At 40.9% G+C, this 24,964-nt stretch overlaps 1 protein-coding gene across 1 annotated transcript in view; it reads left to right on the top strand.

Annotated features, from left to right (window-relative positions):
* The window catches only part of kdm4b (lysine (K)-specific demethylase 4B), a 66,348-nt gene that overhangs the window by 31,544 nt on the left and 9,840 nt on the right, over positions 1–24,964 (top strand). Inside the window, exons 7-17 of the mRNA XM_015970785.3 lie at positions 3,152–3,255; positions 4,470–4,607; positions 13,741–13,937; positions 14,030–14,262; positions 14,344–14,570; positions 14,643–14,763; positions 16,112–16,272; positions 19,652–19,859; positions 21,946–22,022; positions 22,687–22,742; positions 22,835–22,943. Of these exons, the coding sequence (XP_015826271.3) occupies positions 3,152–3,255; positions 4,470–4,607; positions 13,741–13,937; positions 14,030–14,262; positions 14,344–14,570; positions 14,643–14,763; positions 16,112–16,272; positions 19,652–19,859; positions 21,946–22,022; positions 22,687–22,742; positions 22,835–22,943 (1,631 nt within the window). The remainder of the gene's footprint in view (positions 1–3,151; positions 3,256–4,469; positions 4,608–13,740; positions 13,938–14,029; positions 14,263–14,343; positions 14,571–14,642; positions 14,764–16,111; positions 16,273–19,651; positions 19,860–21,945; positions 22,023–22,686; positions 22,743–22,834; positions 22,944–24,964) is intronic.

Below are 24,964 nucleotides of genomic sequence, written 5' to 3'. Positions count from 1 at the left end.
TGAGCATTCTTAGCATAACTTTATATTCTTACCAAACAAACTCTTGTTAAAGACTGACCTTTTCTTCAAGCACGCAAAGTTTGATGCTGACAGGGTTATGACCTGGATGTGATTTCATCATTTCCCATGAATGCTGAGCCTCAGTCTAACCTAATTAAAACACAATAAGTGCAAGGACCTTTATCACTCTTTCAGCTAGATCCGATGCTTTTTCTTTCCCTATCCAATCGGCTGCCAATAGGAGGAACGCAGTGCCAGTACTGTTTAACAGGCACCCACTGACCCATCACAGCCATTGTTGGAAGCTGCGTTTGTAAGGTCCTAAAGTGACTGGTGGTGTTTCTTCTAAAGAGGACCCTGCTTTGGCAGCTGTGTGTCAATCACTCCACATCTCTGCGTTATTTAAGCAGTAATTTCAGACCCTTTGTGTAGGGTGGCCACAATGACAGAAGCATACGGGGTTAAAGAGAGAGCCACTTAATTCTCAAACTGAAAAGGACAAAATGAAACCTTTAAGTTAATATTACCCTGTGGAAAGCTTGGAGAGCCAGCTGCATTTTAATGGGGATTAATACTCAGGCTCTGTCAGCATATTATTCACCTTTTATCAGCTCCAACAAGCAGGAGGGCAATGAGAGAGTAGAGCCCCCCCACCCCCTACCTTTTTGCTTTGTAGGATGGAAGAGGCTGAAACAATGCAGTGAAAATGAAAGATGAAATGAGTGCCAATTATGCTGTCAGTCACATTAAAGTTTAACTTGGTGGAGGCTCAGGCGAACCCTTCCTCTGAGGCACCGGCGGGTACAGATGGTAAAGGACGAGCGAGCGGCAAAGGAGAAGTTCTTTCTTTTGATTATGTCGAGGCCATCTGAGGCTGTCTACAGTACAAACGGGCCTTTGTGTTACACAGCAAGTTTAGGCTTTCAGAGTCCAACGTGTCTTCCTTAAAACGTCATCTCCAGGTAGTTTTGGCCTCTGAGGAAATCAGTTTATTTTATAACGTAACATGCAGAAAGTTAAACAAAAGAGCATCATGTTATTTCACACTGATTGTGTCCAAGTAAACATTCTTAGTCTTTGAGTGTTTAAATTCAACAAAGCAGGTCTTATTCAGTTTTTTAGGCGACGACCCCATGTTTACTTTTGTGTTGTAGCTGTTCTTTGTGCTACAATGATGTTTGTCGGATTTTCCTTGACATCAAACCCAAAACCACTAAATTGTTGCATTTCCGTCATCTGTGGTAACGTGATTAAAGCACACTCAAGGCACTAAATTAAGGAGGAATGGATTGTTCTGTTCCAGTTTATGGGATTAACTCAAATATGATAGTCAGTTAATTTTTCAGATGATGAAATCTCCTTAATTGTGTCAATTTGCTTATTATATTAACAATGCTTGTAAATGTATCAAAGGATCATACAGCTACTAACTCAACTTGACAAAGAAAAGAACATAAACACCAAGTAGTGGTTTATTTCAACTCTGCTTTTCCAGTATTTAGATGTAAATGAGTTCTCTTTTAGTTGATGTTGTCTAATTTAGGCAGCATCAAAGTTTAGTTACAAGTATGTGAGGGTAATTGTGATGATTCCTGACCTTCAGCATCAAGGCAAATAGCTTCATTTAGCAGGTTCCTTTTTTATACTGTTCAGCTGCAGTTTGGTGGCCTGGAAAGCCATCATATATAATTGAACATATAGTCTGGCCACGACCCATAGACATGGTGCAGGATCTACAGATTTAGTTCAAATTGTGTCTGCATGCTCTTGGAACAGCATTATTTTCTAAATAAAGGACTTAAGTAACTCGATCTGCTCTTGACTCAAAGAACAGCCTAAGTCTATGTAGAGATATGACGATTGGGGTGTTAATTATGATCAATAAGATGTGATGATTCTATATAAATAGAATATCAACCTGCTTGATCTTTGAATGTGTGAACGGCTCCCAATGACAAGCCGGCTCCCATCGTTCACTTTATTGAGCCGACTCTTAGAGCCGGTTCATTCGCGACCGACACATCACTAGTGTGTATGAGTGTGTGAGCTTGTCAAGTCATGTACGCTGATTATCAGACAAATAGATATTGCAAGGACATATTCATTTCAGCCATATTAATTTAGGCACAGATTAATCAAACATTTCATTTAACACCTTGTCCATTCATTATATGGTTATTTAAGTATTTCATTTAACCATATTGTTCATTTCATCATTATTTTAACACTTCATTATTTATAATTGTTCATTATTATAAAAGGTCATTCTTTATTCTGTGAAGAAAAGACTAGATAGCAGCAGTTTGGCAGAGAAGAACCTTGGGAAGGGAGCATGTTGACAATGTCGTGATCCCGAGATGTCAGCATGCACTTGCAGAATCTTTCTTGCAGCTTGGAATATAGATAAAGCACACAGATGCAGAATTTTGTCTGCAGATGGCCGGAGACTGAAGAGGTCAAACTGTAGATGAAAAATTACCCTTTCTGGACATTACATCTAAATAGTCGAAAGTTGATGCCAAAGCCTTTTCAAGCCATCGCCATCTTAGTTGTTCCACTTCGTGGTATTGTCCCTCCCACCAAACCGATAGAGCGTTGTGATTGGCACAATGCAACACTGCTCAGGCCAATGGTAGACCTGCTGAGGCTCCTATGGAGGGTGGCTAGACCGACATGCAGAGCAAAATCCTTCAGCTGCGGTCTGTCTAGATTTATAGGCAGTTTCGTGCTTGACATGGGATTTCACTTATTTGCAGAGATGGAGACTTGTGGCATCAACAAGTCAACTCCATGCCATGATTTTGTTCTGCCAAGCACCTAACAAGATTCATTCACTGTGCTAATTGAAATCACCTGGTTGTAATTGCTGAACCAAAGAAAAACACCACATGGAGATGACTTGTTGATGCCACAAGTCCCCATCTCTGCTTCTTTGTCCCAAGAACATCTTACGATGAAGTGACAGACAGTAGAAGGCAGTTCTTTCATCGTGTGTCAGTATAACCACCTAAAGTTGGATATGAGGCAGCTGTAAGTTTTTTCTGTAGTTGAGTTCCAGTTCTGCATTTTAATGAAATTTCTTAAGTTTTCATTGTCACTAACCCCCCCCCCCCCCCCCCCCCCCCCCCCAAAAAAAAATCATCCCTCGCAGGTTTTTTCCCCGGCAGCTGCCAGGGCTGTGACGCCTTCCTCCGCCACAAAATGACGCTGATATCGCCGTCCATCCTGAAGAAATACGGCATTCCGTTTGACAGAGTGAGTGGAAAATTATCTCTGCACATGTTGACTTTTTAATTCATCTCCAGTATAATGGTAAATGGCTAAATACATCAGAATCTAGGAGCTGTTGTTGTGCTTTTCAGCCATTACGCCTTCACAGGCATCAAGGTAGCTTTACTTGATGAATGAATGGATGCAGCAACATTTGATGGTCTTTTTAAAATTTATTTATTTATTTATTTATCCGTTTTCAACCTCCTTGTAACCACAGCAACCACTGTGACGAGGAGGTTGGTATAGGAGTATGAAATGTCTAAGATGGGAAAGAAAAAGTGAAGTTATCTATTTTTACGGACTTTTCTCTGCGTGGAATTGCAGAAAGGTGGGCTCGTTCTGAATGACTCAGCAATGACGCAACTGTGGGGAAAGATCATCACTTGTGCCTGTCACAGAAAACTAGTTGCCATCTTTTCACTGTTTTTGACTCCGCTCTCAGCACCACAACCGTGGTTAAAGGGAAAAAGTGCAGCCACAAAAAAAAGGTGCAGGGCAGGCATCCAAAGACCCCCTTCACTGAACTTATCCCAGCGCTCCCCCCTCAGGATGTCATTATCACAGCGAACATGTTGGGTGTAGCACACCTGCAGTATCTTTCCCGATTCATGTGTAAAAATAAAACTGTCTTCTGTTCTTGCCTGAGCGAGGAGGGATTTGACGGTTTGATATCTGAACCTTTGCTGTTTGTTGAGGAAGTTCAGCTTCTTCCCATTTCTTCCCTCGTGCCTGTTTTTTTTTCTGTCAGAATTGATGTGCCTCCTGATTGCAGGGCTTCATGTACAAGCTGAGATCTGCTGTTACATATAAGTTTTAAGGAAACACTCAAAAAAAGAGCTTAAGCAGCTGAACAATGAAACTGAGCTCTCAGAAAGACACTAAATACAGCAGCAGCGGTCACGTTTGGGTAAAAGACGTAAAGTTTAGAGCAAAGTTGTTTCTGAGAAGATCGTTTCTAAAACTTAAACAGTGGTTGATGTCTGAGGCTCATGGGTAATAACAATGTTTTGCACTTTTTTATTTATTGGTGAATCATGAACCACAGCTGTAAGAAATAATTGGGTGAATGAATCACCACTTTGCATGTCTGAGAAAGCATACACAGTTTCAGCACTTGCACATCAAATAAGAACTTACTAAAAAATTTCAAACTTTTAAACACGTTTTTTCTGTTTTATTCCCTTGAATGTGAACAGATCACTCAGAATGAAGGCGAGTTCATGATCACGTTTCCATATGGCTACCATGCTGGCTTCAACCACGGCTTCAACTGTGCAGAATCCACAAACTTTGCCACGCTGCGCTGGGTGGACTACGGCAAGAATGCAACTCTGGTGAGAAGACTTCCATTTGCTCAACACCTGAATGTGTTTTCTCTGACTGATGACATGATTATAAAATGGTAAAGCCTGATTTATACTTCTCCGTGAGCTCCGCAACGGAGAGATGCACACGGAGTGTCTGAAAGGTTTTCACATTCGAACTTCTGTTCAGGGAGCTGAGTGTTGCAAAGCAATTCCCCACCAGGACAACAGAGGGTGTAGTGCTGTTTTGTGGTATCCTGCCACCATAACACTCAAGTATCCGGTCCACGATAGTGTATTTACTAATGTGTTTATATATTTCAGAGACTTGATAACATGGTGAAGTTTGTCCTTCATTCTCCTCCACCTCTTCATGCGGTCGCCACCTCTAAACCCACATTTCCCATCGTTTCCGTCCGTGTTTGCTCCATATTTTGTACTCCTTCACTCACGAGTGAATAAATGTTCTTATTTTCAGACTTTTTCTACGATGCGTTCTTCAGTCTATTCTGGGTCTGCCGCTAAGTATCTGTTTACTTTTTAACTGAGCTACAGCGGTGCTGGTGAGGAATTTACAGGAAGCGGTGTCCTGACCAATCACAAGCCTGCGGTATCCGTCACTTCCAACAGATGCTTAAAATTTTGGGCATGTCCGTCACCCTCTGTGAGCCTGTTGTAGGGTTTGGTAAATTAAGTGCTTTAAGAGCTCAATAGATATTACCTCTACTTATGACCAATAAGCTGGGATGCTCTATCTAAATATAGAACATCACCCTGCCTGGTCTTTATTGTGCTTTAACCAGAATATTCTAGGATTCTTTATTTATTAGGGGGTTGTACACACTTCGTTTTGATTCAGAAAACAGGTTTATAAAAGTAAGTATTTATTTTCCAACAATTAAAACATGACAATTTAACTAAGCATGTACTGCGATGGATGGAATTAGTTGTGATGCATGAAACCTATGTGTGAATGAGATGTTAGTCAGAACTTCCGTATCTACAGGGTATCCGCGGGTCCTTAAAAAGTCTTAAATTAGCTTTTCCAAATTTAAGGCCTTTAAAAATCCTTAAAAATGACAAATAATGCTTAAATACAGTTTCCAAAGGTCTTAAATTTTCAAAGACTCAATAAACAAGATTCTTTTATTTCTATAAAATTTTCGTGAATTTCTAGTTAGTCTTCAGCATTTTTTGTGAATGATGTTGGCGTAAGCGGAACCGTACACATTCAGTTGGTTGTGAAAGGGGGCTATTTTTAGATGAGCACATTAGCTGGTTAAACTAGTGGGAGCTTGCGCCATGGGGAAGTGCAAGTTTAATGGTTTAATGAGAAGTTTAATGAGAAATTAAAATCAATAGAACAATATAATAGTATAACAATGGTTTAATGAGAAGTTTAATGAGAAATTAAAATCAATAGAACAATATAATAGTATAACAAAGAAACATGTGCAGGTTTACAAGCAAACACACAACTTACACAATGCTAAGAATGGGTGCAGGCAGAAGCATAAGCTTATAAGCCCAACCCCCCCAAACCCTTTGAACTTAAGCAAAATTTTAGAATAGCATACCAATTCCATAATTTTGACATCATGTTTGAAATGTATGGGAATATATTCAAATCCCCATTCTTGCTTTATAAAAAAAATGGTAACTGGATGGCTAATCCCACGTTCGCGACGTGGTTGGCACCGGTTCCAGGCAATAGCTGGAAATTAAAGCTTAAATTTAATTTTAAAATAGCTTAAATTTGGTCAAAGTGGCCTTAAAAAAGGTCTTAAAAAGTCTTAAATTTGGCTCACTTAAACCTGCGGATACCCTGTATCTAGGAGAGGTGAGTTCTGGATGTAAAATAATTTTTTGGGGGGGTTGTTCGGAGACCCCAGGTACCGAAATCCGTAGATTAACTTGCAGTACGACCAGGCAGTCCAGAGTCATCTCCAGGTAACGACAGTTGGAACTAGTTTGCGTCTCAGGAATAACTCTTAAGGAGTAGAACAAATCAGCTTGTTCTGCAGGAACTATTTTGTTGTATCAGCTTTGCAGGTGCAAAAAGGTTTTGACGACGTGTCAAAAGCTTTGGTGGGTTAAAGAGGTTTTTGCCTCAGGTGGCCGGCCTGAAGCTTCTCTAGAACTGAAGAATCACCAGAGTGATCTGGTGTTAATGTACTCATGTTATGATTATGTAGCCAACCAGAGGTTGACAAGTTTGAGGATATTACCAAGAATCTCAGAAACACGCCTTTGATCCAGAAGCTCTGATCTGGGGCAAAGGCTAATTATGTGTGATGGATTTAACTTGGTTCATGTGTGAGTGCAAATGTTATGACCTTGTCAAGTAAAATGCTGAAACATATATCATTGAGCCAAGATTAATGAACATTTCATTATTTTATAATTATTGTAAGTAACTATAAACAAACGTTTATTTAATGATTATCTAGCTTGTAAATTTTAGAAGTTCATATTTAATTTAAAAAATCTTCTTTCTTCTGTTCTTCTGTGAGGCAAGGAGTCTTGGATAAGAAGCGTGCTCTGTGAGAGACCTTGGAAGGAGAGAATGTTATTGTTATGATTTCATTATCTCTGTCAGAGCTGCAGGCTCTGAGCTCCAGCTGGTGTGAGGAAGGCAGGCTAATTTAAAGGGAATATATGCAGTCTCGTGTCTCCTTTTTGACCAGATGTTGAATGGTCAAACAGTACCTAAACTGACCATTGCTCGACGTTACACTGACGGAGAGCCCTCGTGCCGACGCATAACGGCGTTGCGTGTCTCCGCACCAACAAAGACGGAGAAGTATAAATCAGGCTTAAAGAGACACTTAAAACAAGTTATGAAGTGTGGAAGTAAAAGATGACACCTTAAGTATTTCCCATCACCATCCTCATCATCCCCTCGCTCTGTTGACAAATGGAGACTTTAAATAAAATGGAATCCGATGTGCAAGTCTGCAGCACCCTCAGATTTTCTGCTCAGGTTCTTTGCTCCTCTTAAGGGATGCAGCAATAGATTATATCAAACTATAAAAGCAGCGCAGATCTGAGCTGCACACCATCTGTTACCGACACCAACTATACACTTGCATCCCTGCTCTGACGCAAACAGCCTCCCTCCCTGTGGGCTGCTGAGCATGAAATTGACAGGGCATGGGTACGCTTGTACAGGAAGTCCAACTACATTGTCCTCTGGAAGAAACTCCCCCCACCTTGTCTCCTTTCTTTACATTCTGCCATCCTTTCCCTGTTTACTCCGTCTCGATGTGTGTGTGTGTGTGTGTGTGTGTGTGTGTGTGGGTGGGTTTCCTCTCTGCCTCCTCATTACTTGGCTTGGCTGTATGTCAGATTTATGAGGTGCCAGTTTGCAAAAGTACATCTCCCTCCCTTCTCACTCGCTCTCATTTTCCGCATTCCTCCTTTACCCATGTGGCCACTTGTAATTTAAGAACCAGTGGCCCTGGCTTCAATGCTCAAGGGAGCATCTCCCGCTCACGTTGTCTCCGTTTGATAAAGAAGAGTGGTGTGTTCTGCACCACTAACCGAGGCCCACAAATCGACAGCACAGCACACAGTTGGAGGAATGTGAAGACTCGTTCGATGAGCAGCGCTTTGACATTCCTCTTCTCTGATGAAAGTTGCAGCATTGGTGTTCGAGATCATTATGACAAGACCACTATGAGATCGTTTGAATACTGAGAGTCAGTGGACCTTTTAACAGTTAGGCAGACATTGAACTTGATTGTTTTCTTATCGGATTTAAATCTAGATTTGAAACTTTGATATTGACTTTAGAGTCATTAAAGACCAGTCACAGTCTAATTGCTTTTAATTTAGTGGAGATCTCTCAGGAAATTTGTTTCCACCTACATTTCCTGTCAATGGTGATGGGATGGTGCAGTAGATCTGTATAACGCCCACCTCAAAAGTTAAACCTCATTCTCTCTCTTGGTCTTCCTTTCTTCTCCATGTTTAGTTTAACCAGTCATCCGTTAACTCACCCGGTTGTCTTTTTTCCCATCTCCTGCCCCTCCCCAATTTACTGAACCCTATTCTGTCAGCGTCCAAAAGGACAGTGAAGGATGGGGCTCTGGATCAAATTTGTCACCAATCGTAGACTGACCAGCCGCACTACAGAGGAGGAAAGACTGGAGCTAGGCAGAGCTTTCTGTCCCAGTCTCATTAAACACAGGCTGCCATGTTGCAGACCTATCGGCTCGACTCACTAAGTGAACACACACCTGCAGTAGAAACGAGCCCACTGTCAACACTTTGTGCATGCTGCGTATGCATGGACACTTTGTGTTGAAGACATTGAAGTTTTATTTAACTGCCTTTTCAACCTTCCTGGCTTTGGATTTTGATTTAAAGGAGCTGTACCGTGCAATTTTAAACCTTCCAGAGCGAGTACAGGCCCATATATGAATAAAATATTACCGTGGCACTATAGACGTCGTTTGTTCTGAGATATAGGTTCCTTTCTTGAGAAATCCTTTCAAATTATAAATTGGATTTGATGAAATCCCTCCCCCACCTGTGTGAATTCAATCAATTTTTCGATGTAACCCTAGATTCCCAGCAAAGCATCATGGAACATGAAGAAGACGGTGAACAAGAAAGTGGCTTATGCTGCCTACACGCCAGCGGCATAAAAACCGCAACATTTCCTGGTGGCTTGGCCACTGAACTGGCACGCTTGTCGATTTGCCAATGGCCATGTCCGTCATTTGGAGGGGTTTTTGATGAGGAAATTGTTACTCAATAAATTAGACTGATACTCTATTAAGAACTTCTCTTTTATTCCGCCATGACACCATCCAACTCCCGCACAAAAAGGGGATTCCTCCGGAAACAACCACACACTTTCAGAATAAAAGCATATATGCCAACAGGACATTTGTTTAACATAAAAGCATTATTAACAATCTCACCTATCCTTTTAAAAGAAATTATTTTTATCACTTACACCTATAAAGATGTGCTCTTTCAAAAACAAACAAAACCAACTGACTGATATATGAGACCAGATAGGTTTAATACTTTTTTTTAAATTCAAAAGTCCATTGTCCTTCACTCAGCGTTTTCAGTGGCTGAAAGCAGGATGCCCCCTTTTTTGTGAGACAGTCTGCAAGTTGAGCTTTGGCGCTGTGCCACAACACTTGCTCAACCTTTTGGGTTTGAATGAGCTCCCTTATGCTGCTCATTTCAAGGCAAAGTCTTTTTTCAGAGACCGACTTCGTTGACTTGAGTGCGTCGACAAGAGAATGGTTGTCTGTAATACAGATTATGGGGACAGCATGTTTTAAGTCTCCAGTTGTCAACTCTGAAAACAATGTAGACAGGAAAAGTGCATTATCAATTCCATCAGACATTTCCAGTGTTTCGCCCGCTAGTGTGCTCCGTACAACTCTCTTAACTCTTCGTGACTGCCAGGAGAGTGGTGAAAACTTTCCATCCTTCCCCATGAGGACAATTAGATGTCCTCCTTGTGTTCCTCCGTCGGGAAGATTTCCAAAAGAAGCATCACTGAACACAGCAATCTTGAGATCGCTGTCTCTGCCCAGTTGTCCAAAGTTCAAAGTTACACTGTCTTCAACTTGCACACTACTCTGTTAGTTTCATGAATTGTGTTCACAGTTGCATCCTTCATGCTTGACGCCAACATGCTTACGTCAAACATTATATCTGGCCTGGTTTGTCTTGCCACCCAAAGAAGCTGACCCAGTTTGGATCTGAGTTGATCCTTTTCTCCTGGTAGGAGAAGTGACTCTTGTTGTACAGTGCGTTGGGGGTCCACATGTATGGGCTGCAGTTGCTGGATGTAGGTTTCCTGGTGTATGTGTACCTTTTTGTCAATAGTAACAAAATCCATTCCCACATAACTGAAGTTGTTCTGCTCTTCACGGCCAACTTGAAATGCAGCTCTTAGCTGGGGTATCACTGTTGAAGAGAAGCTCTCTGTTCCTCCCCAAATGAAGTCATCCACATGACAAGCAAGTACTCCAACAACATTGCCTTCTTGACCCGTCCAAAAGAAAACAGCAGGGTCAACCTTTGATATTTTTCTTCCAAGTCTTTGTACAATCTCCTTTACATGATTGTCCTTTTCTTCTTTAAGAAATAAATCAAGTTTTCAAGTAATGTCTGCATTTCGTCATCTTCATTCAAATCATCCACCGATATTTCCATCGCGACTTCTCTTGCTCTTCCAGATAGTGCCAACGCCACCGCGAGTGCTTGTTTATTTTTCTCCAAGTCCATAACCTGAATCCAAATGGCGACTTCATTTTTCCAGCTTTCATAGGACTTATTTTCATCGAAGGCTGGTGGGACTCTGTAGTTGTTAACCATCCTCTGCTACCAATGTTACTCAATAAACTAGACTTCTCTTTTATTCCGCCATGACACCATCCAACTCCCATACAAAAAGGGGATTCCTCCGGAAGCTACCACACACTTTCAGAATAAATGTATATATGCCAACAGGACATTTGTTTAACATAAAAGCATTATTAACAAAGAAGGATCTTTAGTATTTATTTTTCTTAAATTTCTTGTAGCTTATTAATTCATCATTTTCAGCTTTCTCCTTGGTTTAAATCTTCAAAGTTTTAACAAAAGTCTAACAGAAAACTAGTTTGCAAGCAGAAAACTTTAAGAAATAAAAATAAAGGCATTTCTAGATATAGTACACAATCATTAGTGATATTTGTTGACAGCAGCAGAGTACTGAGCCCTCTGAAGATCTTGTAGTTACGTATGCCACACCACTATGCTGCTGAGTGTAAACACTTTATCTTCTGGATCTGCTGGATTTTCAGTGAAAGCCTCTCTCTGCTCATTTGGTGCTCAGTCACTGTTTGCTACAGCTCCTCTAGGAAACCCACTTTTTTTTTCTGTCTCTGAGAGAAGCTGAAATCATTCTCCCAGATCCCAGACTAAATCGCACCACTTTTTCATTCCAAGAGTCAACTGCAGGTGACTCGCTCCATATTTTTGGACTCAGTTGCTGATTTGTGTTGGCAAGGCTGGCTGGGTATGCCGTGGATTTTCATTACGCTTCATCCTACTTACAATATGTCCATGGCAAATATTTGTTAAAACATGTTTTTATAGACGTATGAAGTCCTTCTTTGTGATTTAACCGGGGAAAAGATGTGATTGAAGATGTGAAAAAAACTTGTTTTTGGCAACCTATATGAAAATCAGTTTTTTTCCCCCGTTTTCTATAAAAAAATACACCGAGCAATCTGCAGAGGTGTATGTGATCAAAGCTTTGTACTACCATAGTATTGTGGCCTCTGTTTATCCTAGCAGACAGTTCTAAGATTTTATTTTTAATCGCTCATTTACCGAGTTCAAGGATCCATCGAGAGTCTTCAGGCTACAGCTCGCTTGTGAAGAAACATTTCAGCTCCATTATGATTCAGAGTGTACTTCAGAGCTCATTGATTTCTTGCCTTGAAGTATTTTTTGCTTCTTCAAGCATCTTCAGACGCATTTCTGCTAATGTAGGCTCATCCTTGGGGAACAGAAGCCAAAATTCTGAATAGTTTAATTACAAACTACATTAAGTAACTTAATATTCTGTTTTTTTATATTAAAAACTTTCACATTTCTCTAGGTAAAGTCACCTGAATGTGTCATGATGGTTACAGTCAGCTGCTCTGATTGATTCCCCCCCCCCCCCCCCCCCCCGTTCTCCAGCAGCCTCCACCCGATACCACATTTTAATGTTTCCGCCTGTCAAGCGAGCCGGGATGAGATGTAGGAGGCTGGATATTGTTTTGCTGTGGAGGTTTGAGCTGTTGTGTTTCCCATAATTGAACATAAGACTCTGAGTACAGCTCACAGGATGGTGGTAATGCAGCAAGCAAAGCAAAAAGAGAAGAAAAAAACATTTTCATTTCTCCCTCTCCTTCCCCATTTGAGTTTTCTTCCTCTCTTTTCTCAGAGCTGCTGTTTCTCAGCTCACACCCGTTCTGCTCCTTCGCCACATCACACAGCTGCTCCCACCTTTAGTCAGCAGAACGATTCATTGACCTTTAATGTTATCAGGGTTTGTGGAGACATTTTGAGGTGTGAACAGATGCAGCCGTCACACTTTAGGAGGAATGGTGGTCCAGATATTTCAAACCACAAACAGTTTATTCTTCCTGTGGATTTTTCTCAAAAATGAGAAATATTTCTCAAAACTGACAAGATGGAGTCCTTACTTCTACATGATTAAGAGTTTGAGTTTTGCTTTGACAACAGCAAAAGGTGAGACAGGGAGTGTTAATGTGGTGTAAAAATAAAGGACAACTCGCACAGGATCAGTTTAAATAGATGTAAGCCCATTTCACTATCAGAACTTACGGGTTATTTTACTGGACCTTTGTGGCATGCACGTCTCCATTTCACCGCTCCGACCAGAAAGAACCCATCATCAGACCATTTTCAGGAGCCAGTGGAGTACCTGACCTAGGGTAGGTAGTCGGAAAGGCCCGCTGGGCAGGACTTGGTGTTGGCCCATGCTGATTGGTAGCAACAGGCATTTGAAAAATTGGAATGGAATGATTGAGGCTGCTTTAAAATAGTTGTTTCTTAGCTATCAACGCAGAAACATGTAGCAGAAATCCCTCAACGCCAGAAATGACAGCGCCTTGCATTCTCCTACAGAACTCTGTAAAAATGGTGCTTATGCTGGTCATTAAACGGTACTTTTTATGTCACACCGCTGCTCTCCCAGTCCCTGAATGGATTAAATTACAGCATATTTCCACAGAATAAAACATTTAATTGTTGATAATGTCTGTGGACACCTTTTGGTGCTGACCAGTGACCTCACTCACAGCCTAAATGGTTATGACAGGCTGACGTCTTAGCAATGGGCCGATTTTGTATGGAGACCCAATAGCTGAGAGGACTGAGCCTTAGTATTTTCCCTGTCGCCTTCCCCTCTCCAGGAATTTTGCAGAACTCCCATAGTGGAAGCACAGCTAATGAAGCTGCTTTTTGATTGGTGGTTACAGAGTTCCCACCAAATAGTTCCCGAGCTAAGCCACAGCTGCAGCTCACCGCTCCCCACGAGGATGGCTCCAGTGTGGAGATGTAATTTCACCAGTGTGTGATGACTGATGGGACTTTAACTTTACCTCCGTGCATGCGTTTGTCTTTTTAGTGTTCCTGCCGAAAGGACATGGTGAAGATCTCGATGGACGTGTTTGTGCGCTCCCTACAACCGGATCGCTATGACCTTTGGAAGCAAGGCAAAGACACTACAGTGTTGGACCACCTAAAGCCCACGGAGCTGACCAGTCCTGAACTAGAGCTCTGGAGGCAGCATCGGGTCACCTACCGGCAAAATCTCCTGCAAAGGTAGGAGGTCAAATGAACTATTCAGAAGGGGGCATATTGAATTAAATCCATCATTTTAAAGCATCGGGATGACTTGGCTCTTTACATTTCAGAGCAATGCGCAAGATGAGGCAGGTTCGCCGTCTGAAGATAGAGGAGGTGAAGGTGCTGGCAGAGGAGGGAATAGAGCTGAACGCTGCTAATTACCAGCGTCAGGTGGAGGAACGCGAGGCTAGGCGCAAGAAGGAGAAGGAGGAGCGTTTAGCCAGAGAGGCCATGATGACCCTGGAGGCTATGGAGCGTGAGGAACAAGAGGCTGCAGCAAAAGCAGCAGAGAACCCCTGGGGTGAGGAGGAAGCTAAATGTTCATTTAATTATTTGTTTAACCACTTGTTTTTGAACCATTTCTCTCACTTTTCTTTCACAGCAAAAGAACCAGAAGTCAAAACACAGAACTTAACCGAAGACATTGAGAAAAAGAAGCAGAAAAACCTGAAGAGAATGTCCAACACCTTCTTGTCGGGATTCGAAGAAGCATTTGAGCAGTTTGCTACTGGTGGTGTCGAAAGTTCAAAGAGCATGGCTATCGACAGCCTACCTCCAGTACACAAGGAGGTCCCAGCAAACACAAAACTGGACACAGCCACCCCCCAGGTGAGGGTTAATTTGTGTACGCATGCTTTAAAACCAAAAAATCTATTGAGACTAAATGGTTTGTTTCTCTAGTCGAGTTACTCCAAGATGAAAATGCCAACAGAGGTGAAGAAGAGCCGGCGCCACCCGCTCAGCAAGCCGCCCACGCGCACCCCTCTATCAATCGTCAAGCATGACCCGACCGCCGAGAAAGGTGTGTGCTTTTTATGTCAGCGAGCGTTTAACATGACTGCACTGAATATTTCTGTTTGAAACATCATAATTTTTATACAAAAGTTGGGAATGCCTCCCATTTGGATGTAGTTTAGTTCATCATCATATTCAATGTAGGGAGTCGGATACAGAAATATCCACGCTTTGACTTTTTCAGTTCTTGGCTTCAGCACACTTAAAACATCGACAACAGCCTCCTTTTTGTTTGTTTATCTTATTGATCTGGGGAAGAAAAAACGAGCAGGACTGAAGCTCCCTGTAGGAAGAATGAAATCAAGATGCCAGGGCTTCCTTTCCCTCCCCCGCCCTTTTCTGTTTTCCTTTCCAATTTTTGACTGACACTTATTGATCTGGAGATCATGACTTCCAATTACCTGTTTTCAAAGTCACTTTAGGTTGGTAGCCGGGGAGTGACTCCGCCTGTCCTTCATAAGGGTGGATGGTGGGAGCGGGGGAGGGGGAGGGGGATGAAAAAGATGAGTGTGAATCTTGTGAAAAGATCCCTCTGACTTTTGTTTAGGCCCAACAAACTGTGTGGATCAGTAGCTCGAGGGCTGCGCTGCACAATTGATTCTAACCTAGAAAAGCAAATTATTGATGCCACTTGTTCATCACCAATTATATCGGGGCCGGCGGGCGTGTTGCCCCGGAGCAGCGGGAGCTATTCAGGTTTCTTTGTGAGGGCTTCCTCTGGAAATATTCTAAAAAGACTTTATATGCCATTTAGTGAATAAAAAGCATTACTGAAAGTGAATGTTTTACCATCTCCAGTTCCGCTAATGAGCTCATTCACTGCCAACCATTTCCTGATCAGAAAAGCCCTTCGTTGCCAGCGTTTTTTGGTGTTTTTACAGTTTTTTTAAGAGTCACAGAACGTTGCGCTCTAGTATGATGTCAACGCCAAAACTAACAAAATAAAGAGTAGACTCACCTCTCACATCAGGAAGAATCTGTGCGTTTTGAGCGTTTTTCGTTCTTTCATAATCCGTTGTTGAATTGTGATCAGCAGAAGCTTTTCTGGTTCTCGCCTCACTTTTTTTTTTACAGCAGCGACCCAAAACAGTCTCCTAACACATGGATTTTCTGCTTCCTGATCATGTGACGTGTGACGTACGCGGATGAAGATCGACTTTAGAGCTGGGATGTTTGTTTTCACGGTGCGGGGGCTTGTTCCAACGCCCACACAGTAATAAAATGCAAATGCGTCATTGGCAGTGAATGGTTGGATTTACAATGGCGACTTTTGTTGTCAATAGCAGTTAATGAGTTAAGTGATGATGGGTTTTTATCGCAGTGCTTGTGTTCACTTTTATTTTTAACATTTACAGACATGGCTTCTCCAATGACGATGGACAGCGACATGAAGAAACAGGAGCACCTGTGGCAGAATCAGTCCCCTAACTTCTTGGCAGAGATATCCTTCAACGCTGCGGTGGCTAGCCTTCAGCCCTACTGTGCTGTCTGCTCAATTTTCTGTCCTTACACAAAGGTACACACTCATTTTCAGCACACACACTTGTTTAACCCTTTCATTCCTAACATGTAATTTATCTTTTTAGGGTTCCAAGCCCAACGGGCAGGGTTAGGGTTATGCGTTTCAGCTATTAGCTCCCAAACCATAGGTCCTACAATCAAACACTTTATATGTGCATGATCCTTGGATGATTCTGCATGTCGTTTGTATTGGCCACGCCCATTTTCGCCTAACTAGATTTTTTGCTGGATCGCAAAAGCACTAAACTTATTTTTAATCACCAATCCATCAATTTTCGTTGAATCAACTTCAAGCTTTGTACATATGATCTATAGACTAAGCTAAGTCGTTGTGATGAAGAAAAATGCGGAAATATTAAAAATTGGGCTAATGACACCATGTCAAATTCAGTGCGCTAGCTAGCACATGTCCTAATTGATGATATTTCCACAATTTTTTAGGTTAAGATAATGAGACTTTAGACTCTTACAAAGCATGAGCTTTTTGGTTTGATTCACCAATAGGGGGCACTGAAGAGTCAAAAAGTTTGTTTCAGAGAAACGGCTTGATGGATTTCCACAGAACTTGGCACAGATGTTTATCATCAGACCCTCAAGCTATATTTTGAAAATGATGAAAAAGTGGGCGTGGCTTGTAGGCTTTAAAAATTGTCGCCCTTTTACTCTTGAAAAATATATTTTCTATACAAAAATTTACAGTTCATATCCGTAATAGTCTCATCTACAATCACAGAGAAAAAATTAAATTTAGTCCAATAGGTGTCGCTGTTATACCCAAACAATATTTTTGGCAATGTTTTCCCCATTTCTTCAGTTAAAAAACAAATGATCTCATCCTGTTTGTTCACTGAGTCAGTCAAATTTAGATGAGTATTTTGAAAAAAAATGTAAACTTATGCAAATTAGTAGAAAATTTCATAGCAAGTCAAACGTACTTTCGTTAACTCCTCCCGGCCGTCAAACACAATCAAATCAAAACTTTGCCTGACAAGAGGGGAAGAACGGCTGACCAAAATTTATGGACAGATTTTTGAAATTTTATTTATTTTTGGAAATACGACTTTTTAAAATAATTTTCTTTGAATGAAAAAGTTTTTTTTTTGGTATAACTTTAAAAGATTTTGACCTTTTTCAAAGCTTTTCATATCAACCGTACCCAAGGTCAATTCAAGTGTATGTTGATTTTCAGCTTGATTCAACAATAGGGGGCACTATAAATAGAAAGAATTTATACTTCTGAACTGGCTAAATGAATCTGCGTGAAACTTAGTGGTTGTCATTATATAGTCTTAGGACTACAATATTAATATAGTAATGTTCAATCAAAGTGGGCGTGGTTTATGATTGTTTAAAATTTCAAATTTGAAAAAATTCCTATAAATCATTATTTGCATGTAAGAGCCAAATATTTTTAGGTTATATTAACTGCATAGCCCTGAGTTCATATCACGAAAATCGCAGCTCCATGAAGAGGTTTGCTCTTTATATTTACGAAAATGCATTTTTAGGCTAGCAATTGTAGCACAAATTCCGTTATGGCAATCTTCTTGAAATTTTTCACAGAGTTCACTGTTAGGTGGTTTATGAAACACATAAAATATAGTCTTGATTTGAGCACCCCCTTGTGTTTAATATTAGAATTTATTTTTATACCCCCTTGTGTTTAATATTAGAATTTATTTTTATGGACAGCCACTAATGCAAATATTATTTTATTGTTAGAAAAGTTTAACATTTATGATCCTTATAAACATATAAGCAGAAGTCTCACATCAAAAAGGTAATCTAGAAATATTTTTACATTTTTGTACAAAAGCTTCGATTTTTAATGAATTTTTTACTTTATGCCAGTTTTTCTCTATAGTTGGATAAAAAAGTAAATCATTTTTGTTAAAATGTTTTTTACTTATACAGTAAATATAAACCATTTATAACATTCCACATGTACCTATGGTGATTTGACATTTTTCTACTAATTTTAGAAAGTAGCAATATTTTTTTATGAATATTTTAATTTTGGGCGTGACCCGTAAAATTTTATATTTACCAATTTTTCTTCAAAAAAGCTTTGAATCTACTGATTTAAAAACAACAGCATTGCATTCCACAGGTTAACATTGCCATGTGAGAATATTTAGGTGATTTTATGATGATATATGGATTTTTCAGGATTTTTTAAATATTATTTGGTCAGTAAGTCACAAAATGAAACTCATAGTTTTTGTTGAAATTTTATAAAATCTAGAAACATTATCAAGTATTATCGTTATTCCCAATATTGTTTTGATGTATAGATTATTGTTTGATAATCTTTAGATAAAATATGGATTTTATATTTAAGTTTTTATTTCGGTCAGTTTAATTATACATCTCAATATATTTATTTTTTGAAAAAGCATTTAATTTAGAAACAATAACATTACAAAAACTGATTGGTCATGACCCAAGAATATTTTGGAAATTAATACATTTTTAATGAATTTAATAAACATTGTCAGTAGTATTGAAATGGTACATGACCTGCATTTGTACAGCGCCTTAGTAGGGTTAAACAACCCTCCAAGTCGTTAAACAACACAATCAGTCTTTCACCCATTCACACACAGTCCACACACTGGTGGGCATGACCTACACTGTAGCCACAGCTGCCCTGGGGAGCACCAAGAGACGAGGCAGTATTCTCTGGTCAGAGTTTGGATCAAACCTTCAACCTTCCGATTACTGGAAAATCCACTCCACCTGCTGAGCTACTGTTGTCCCATGCAGTACATGACTCAATTGACTAAATTTCCACGATCTTTAGAAATTAAACGAGTAAAATTAAAAACGCCTGCAGGAGTCTTTCATCCATTCAATCACCCAGGCACACGCTGATGGGAATGAGCTACAATGTAGCCACAGCTTCCCTGGGGGTGCACTGAGAGGCGAGGCAGCATTTTCTGGTCAGAGTTGGGATCGATCCTTCAACCTTTTGATTACTGCACAAGCCGCTCCACTTCCTGAGCTAATGCTGTCCCATGCAGCACATGACTTCACTCAATAAATCTTAACGTTCTTTAATAAGGAAACAATGGAATTTGATTGTAATCACGATTGAGAAGTCAGCCATGCCTATGAAAGATATGCGTATAGGCTGTGCAAAAGGTTTAATGACGTATCCTGAGTGTTCCTTTCATTGCGCCGGTTGAAGTGAGCTGACGGGACGCCAGCAGGAGATCATGTTTTTGGGGCGGGGCCACGTGAGGAATGGCAAAGGGGAGGGCGGGGCCGGGTGTGGGAATGGCGCTGGTTGGCTTGGAACCCATTGATAACTGCTTGCAGTTCTAGTTTTATTATTCTTATTATTTTTTGGCTTCCTTTTCCAACCACTCAAGTCCTGGAAGGACCGTGCCATCGCAGCTGATGCCTCGGACGCCGTCCCGCCGCCTCGGCACGGCAGCTTCACTTGCCCTCTGGTCCCAGAGATGTGCTTCAGTGTTGGAGCCGGAAACACAGAGCCACCGCCATCCAACTGTCACATTGGAGAAGACGGGACCAGTCTTCTGATCTGCTGTAAAGACTGTAACCTGCAGGTTCATGCCAGTAAGTATCCACGCACAACCCTGCATGCTATAAAACTTTCTTGAGTGGTTGGAGCTGCATTTCATTCCAAATGTAGTCTTGATATCAGCCTGCTAGTTTTAGACAGACTCCACTGGGCTTCTCGCCGCTTTCTGCCTTCTCAGCTTTGTTCCCCTCAGAAGAGTTAGAAGTAAAAAAGGCAAAACACTGACTATGAGATTTGACTGCAGCTCAGTTTTTCTGTTTTCTGCTCTCATCAAGGTTTTCTGGTTCAACTCAACAGTTGATTCAAATTGAACCGGGTTGTGGTTCTTTTAGGAATGCAGATGTTTCTATAAAGTGTTCACCCACAGCAAAACAAGTGTCAATCATGTCCGTCTTATCCTGTCTGCACTTGGCTTCAAGGTGCTATAGCGAATTTACAGAACAACCTTGGTTTTGAACGTGAACACAGTCCCGACACACTCACCCATGCCCTCCCATGCCCTCAGGTGTTTTACCTGAGACACTTCTGTTGGAACCAGAAACCCACGATGATGGATGAAACTAGAATGCTAAACACCAGTCGCTGTTTTCTACCTCCAAACGTCTTTTATTGTCTGTGACTTCTAATGGTGTATTTCTTTTTGGGACTCTGGTAGTTAGTCCTAAGGCAAGGCAGCTTTATTTAAATGGCACATTTCATACACAAAGGCAATTCAATGTGCTTTTTATTAGCAAGAACATTAAAATTAATGTGACAGAAAACACATTTAAAAAATGAAAAAGGAACTAAGTGAAAGGGTGAACAGTTACAGTGCAGAAGGTGCAGCATGTGAACATTTGTTCAAAGGCTGATGAAAACATGGTTTTCAATGTTGATTAAAACGTTTCCAGAGTTGGGTCACATTTGAGGTCAAGAAGAAGCTGATTCATTCTGTGTGCAGCATTGAAGCTAAAAGCAGCTTCACCTGTTTGGTTCTGATCCAAAGTTCTACCAGCTGACTGCTTCTTAAGGCTCTCACCTGAAGGAGTTCCAACATGTATTTTGGCCCCATGCCACTGAGTGGTTTATAAACTAAAAGTACTTTGAAATTGATTCTGTAGTTTACTGGTAACCAGTGTAGAGATTTAAGAACAGGAGTGATGTGCGTGGTTCTCTTGGTTCTTGTTAAGGTTCTAGCAGTGGTAGCAGCCGTCTGTTTCTCCCTCTCCGATATTATCAAGCGGAGAACCTCTCACACCAGTGGCGTTCTGTTGCTAAATACATGAGTGTGTAATAGGTGGAGGACCCAGGGAAGTGCAGTGGTTCAGCGAGACCGACAACAGGATGGTCCAATAGTTGCTTTCCATCCTAACTGTGTTATTGGTAAATGTTTTCAAATGTGAGAGAACCACTTTATTAATTTTTGGTTTTATTTTTTGTAGCTCTAAAATGTATTTATAGCTATAAGATGTTAAAACGTTGCCATTGCAGCTTTCAGTCTGAAATCTTAAGATCAGTTATTTAAACTCATCAGATTTAGTGTTTTTTGGGCAAATTAAAATGTAAGCAGATAATATAAATAAGTATATAAATTAGTAAGTATTAAATAAAAAAAGCTGTGTTTTGTACTTGTCTGGATATACGAACACATAAATCACAAATGGTAAGTCGCACGCACGCACACACGCACACACACACACACACACACACACACACCGGCCCTCCTGGGCTCTTATTATCCCTAAAGCTGGCCTGCACCTTCAAGGCCAGTTCATTAGTCATCCAGAGAAGCTGCTGAAACAGCGCTGTTATTGATAAGAGGGCATGAAGCAGAAAGAGCTCCTGTCAGAGATGCCAGTTCTGCATCCCATGCCTCTGCTCCTCAGTGTTCAGGAGAGAACCTCAACCTAAAAGACCGTTTAAACATCCGGGTGTGGCTCAAATTGGAAGCAGGAGTGAGAAGATCAGACAAGTTGTTAATAAAAAAAGGTGAACAATTGTTTTGACGGGTTTGAAGCCAAAGCGTGCTGAAATCAGAACACTTAAAGGTTGAGTGGATGTTGAGACCGGATCTAATATTATCATTTAACAAACAGGTTGAAATGTGAGAATATTAATAAAGATTTGTTTTGTTTGTTGCAGGTTGCTATGGTGTGAACCCCGACTCTGTCAGAGGCCGCTGGGCGTGCTCCAGGTGTGCAGCTGGAGCCTGGACAATGGTGAGTGGAAGCCAGAGTTGATGCTCACTATTGTTCAGTCATTTTTTCAACATGAAGCAATGTCAGAACAAACAATCCTACCACTGCCTTGTAGTTGGGCCTTCTAGTCAGTAGCAGATTTCAGACTCGTACCCAGAGAGGCTTTTTAAGGAATATGATCTTCTCAAATAGTAAAATAAGTGGATGGACTCCTGGAGATCCAGAAGAACGGGTAATCTGATGGTTGAATGGTGGAGTTCGAGCTTGTATCCTTCTAATTTTTTCCCCCTTAAGGACTAATGAGAGGTTCACTTAGGGCAAAACACCATTCACTGGCTTGAGTGTCAGAACATTTCTGAGCTTCTTAGAGAATAGCTGATGTCACCACAGTGGCTTTTTCCCCTCTCTCCTGATGAAACAGGTCAGGGGCCGTAACCTTTGAATTGTAATGTGCCTGGATCAAGACACTGATAATGGCTGACAGACACCTTCACTTCTGCAGTAGTTTACAGGAAGTAAAGCTTTGGCCAACATGAAACCAGCAGAGTGATGCTGTTTTTTCTTAAATAAGTAATAAGAGTAGAAGGGGTTCGTGACCGAAACCAGGCAGGTTTATTCTGTGAACATGTTTGTAAGCCTTACACGGCTCTGTGATTCTGTGCCTAAACTCTTGTGGGGTTTTCAGGCGTGTTGTCTCTGTAACCTAAGAGGAGGAGCTTTGAAGCTTACCACTGACAACAGGTGAGTGCTCAGATATTTATCTGCATCTTTATTATTTTTTTCTTCTTATCAAATTCTGCTGATGTCTCCATGGTGTCCACCTCTGTCTCCAGGTGGGTCCACGTCATCTGTGCCATCGGAGTGGCAGAAGCTCGCTTTGTCAACGCCATCAAGAGGGAACCGGTGGATGTGAGCGCTGTCCCAGAAACCCGTAAGAATCTGGTAAGTTCAGGAAATCACGGGAGAGATTTACATGTTGTTACGTGATGGAGTGGGACCAGTTAGAAGGTCAGCACAAAAATCCAGTCAGAACATCTGTCTGTAGCCCCGCCCACCTCAGCGGTTTAATTTCTGTAGCTTCCTCTGCTCCTCCGGTCTTTTCCTACGCTCAGTCAGATTGCTTTCTTTCCTCTTCATGGCTTCTGTCACTTTCTCCGTTCCCCTCCTTCCTTTCCTGGCGGATAGATAGATTTTTTTAAAGTGAGAAGTGGCATAAAACAGACGTGCTGAGGGGAATGGCTGAATAATCAGCTGTCATTTCTCACTGCGCCAAATGAACTGCATCGATCCCGTGGGTTCGAGGCAATTTCCTGATTGCTGCCGCATCTTTGAACACAACTTGTTCCGGGCTTTTCTTTTCCTCGTCTTTTTTTCCCTTCTTCTTGCCATCCCTCGTTTCACAGTCTCTGCAGCACAACGAGTGATATCAGTGCTCACTGGTACATTATCACAAACTCGCAAATAATGTCACCTCTCTCCCTCCTCTTCTCTCTGAATAATCTATCAAAGACAAGCTGGGTGACATTTGCATTGGAGTGCTGTCAAAGCAGGATTCTTCCACCTCTTAAGAAGCTTTGAGGAGACGCTGTGCTCCAGTGGTTTGGATGCCTGGGCTGATCAAATGTGAACGTGCACCCATGGAAACCGTTTATATTGGAACATGTTCGGCAATCAGTACTTCCTCCCTCCTACCTGTGAATAAGTGGCTCTCAGAGATGAAGAGTTTTCACACAAGTTATATATATTTTTTTAGTTATTTTGAAATTTCTCAGCCACTAAAACACTGTCCAGTACCTTTTAAAGTAATTGTTACAGATTCAGTTTTGTTGCAGCATTTTCTGTTTAAATGCCAGAAGTTTCGAAGCTGCAACTCCCCCAGAACATCACCGAGAACGGTTGTTTGATCAGTTCTTCCAAATGCTCTCAGAAGAAAAGTTTAGTCTTAAAGTTTTCAGACTTTTAATTTTAACATGGTAACTTAGGTTGGTGTGGGGAATTGAATCGTACTGATTAAAAAATCTTCTGACTTGCTTTGAGGCACAAAAAATACCCATTATATTGAAGTGAAAGGGTCAAAGCACATCTCCCGCTGAAAATTCTGTTCTATAACTACACCTGCTTCACTGCAGCTGCATAAAAACAAGCACAGAAATATACGGCATGCAAAAAAAATAAGCAAAAAAGATATGAAGTGAAACAAATGCATGCAGAAAACAGAGATGCAACATTAAAAATGTTTGTCAGGAAAGAAGTTCAAAGTAGTTTAATGTTTCCACAACAGATCTCTGCCCGATAGATTTCTTCTAGTGAGCAGATTTGGTGTAAACCAACTTCTCTACTGACTAAATGTAAAAACTCACCAGCAGGATTCAATAAGACGACATAAACAATTATCTTGTTGCTGCTTCGGTTGTATTTTATGTCTCCGTCTGGCTGAGATCTTATCGAGGGAAAACTGAACCCACTGATAGAAAACATGGCCGCAGGTGGAACATTTATGTTGCACCAGATCAAAATAAAGTATCAACGCGGTAACAATAATAACAATAGCACCTCCTGAATATCACTTTGCAGCAGCTGGACACAGTGATGTTTTCATTTTTCAAACAAGGAACAACATTGAAGGGGAGATAGAAGGTGAGCAATCAGAAAGACAAGTGTCGGAAAGTCATCATAGATTCAAATTAGTACATAGAAAATTAGCGTTTGTATTTACTTAAAGGAGCAATATGTAAGCATTTTACAGTGAAATAACCACAAAATAGTCTATTGTCTCAATTATGTTTGAAGGAAGGTTACATTGAAATAGATTGTCTTCAGAGCCGGCTGGGCAGTTGTTGTTTATTTTCCTTAAAAAAACAAAAACAAAGAGGGTTTCCGAAGTGTTTAATATCCAAAGCCAGTAACAGGAGCAACCCAGAATAGGCAAACATTGAGCTGACAATGCTAATGGTGAACTGGAA

The sequence above is a fragment of the Nothobranchius furzeri genome, chromosome 8 (assembly GCF_043380555.1).
Source record: "Nothobranchius furzeri strain GRZ-AD chromosome 8, NfurGRZ-RIMD1, whole genome shotgun sequence".
Classification (NCBI taxonomy): Eukaryota; Metazoa; Chordata; class Actinopteri; order Cyprinodontiformes; family Nothobranchiidae; genus Nothobranchius; species Nothobranchius furzeri.
This window is presented reverse-complemented; position numbering and strand designations above follow the sequence as displayed.